The following is a 1,111-nucleotide window of genomic DNA, read 5'->3' as shown; positions in this document are numbered from 1 at the left end:
CATCCTAGTTAGCATTGCATTTTCCTCCGGAGAAACCATATTAGGAATTACCTCCTGGATGAGACAATTCGGAGAGGTTGAATTTTCAGAGGCAAAGAGAGTATGAAAGTAATCCAGCACATGATTTCCAATATCATCCTGCTCAATTAGCAATCTGTTCCCATCCTTTAGCATAGTCATAGACTTAGTTGCTTGCCTTATTTTTGTGACTCTATGAAAAAAGGCAGTGTTTCTATCCCCATTAACTTGCCAATTTATCCTAGCTTTTTCTTTCCAAAAAGACTCCTCCACTTCAAGAGCAAGCAAAAGAGTTTTCTGAGCCAAGCTTTCCTGATCCCTCCAAACCTNNCTAGGCATTAGATCCCTGGAATTCTGAATTAGCTCTAAGTCAGCCAAAGCATTTGTGACGTTAAGATGAATGTCACCAAAGACATTTGTATTCCAGTGCTTGAGCTCTTTCTTAAGAGTCTTGAGCTTGTGAGAAAGGGTATACATGGGGCAACCATAACAAGGCGTGTTCCAGATATTCTCCACCACCCTCTTACAATCCTCATGCTTGATCCATATTTTGTGAAATCGAAAGGGAGATGCTTTCCTTACAGAAGAGTTGGAATTGAGCAGGATAGAGTGATGATCAGAGGAGATTCTAGGCAAAGTACAATAGGAGGTTTGGCCCCAAGTACTTAGCCATTCCTCATTACACAAGCTTCTATCTAACCTTTTTTTCAGTTAAAGCAGCCCTTGGTCTCCTATTAGACCAAGTGAACAGATTACCTCTTGTGCTGAGATGGATCAAATTAGAGCAATCCGTGAAGGTTTGAAACTCATTAGAGGGCAAGGCATGAGGAACACGAGGGCCTCTGGCCTCATTAGCACCCAAAACAACATTAAAGTCGCCTATGCAAGTCCAGGGCCCATCATTTGCAAGAATTAGAGTATTCAACTCATACCAGAGGCTTCTTCTCTGGATGTAGTTAGTATGAGCATACACGGCACTAATGTAACATCTTTTATCATCAATTGGGACTGAAAAAGTGATGTGCTGAGAAGAGTTGAGCAAAACAGTAGGAGAATAATCATGGCCGCATAATCCCCAAAGGTTAGGCAAGTT

General features: G+C 41.6%; 1 protein-coding gene across 1 annotated transcript in view; it reads right to left on the bottom strand.

Moving 5' to 3' along the window:
* The window catches only part of LOC109341737, a gene marked incomplete at its 3' end in the record, with an annotated part of 1,616 nt that extends 1,121 nt beyond the window's left edge, over positions 1-495 (bottom strand). The window contains exon 1 of the mRNA XM_019579696.1: positions 52-495. Coding sequence (XP_019435241.1) covers positions 52-495 — 444 coding nt within the window. The remainder of the gene's footprint in view (positions 1-51) is intronic.
* Between the last annotated feature and the right edge of the window lie 616 nt (positions 496-1,111).

The sequence above is a fragment of the Lupinus angustifolius genome, unplaced genomic scaffold (assembly GCF_001865875.1).
Source record: "Lupinus angustifolius cultivar Tanjil unplaced genomic scaffold, LupAngTanjil_v1.0 Scaffold_607, whole genome shotgun sequence".
Lineage (NCBI taxonomy): Eukaryota > Viridiplantae > Streptophyta > Magnoliopsida > Fabales > Fabaceae > Lupinus > Lupinus angustifolius.
This window is presented reverse-complemented; position numbering and strand designations above follow the sequence as displayed.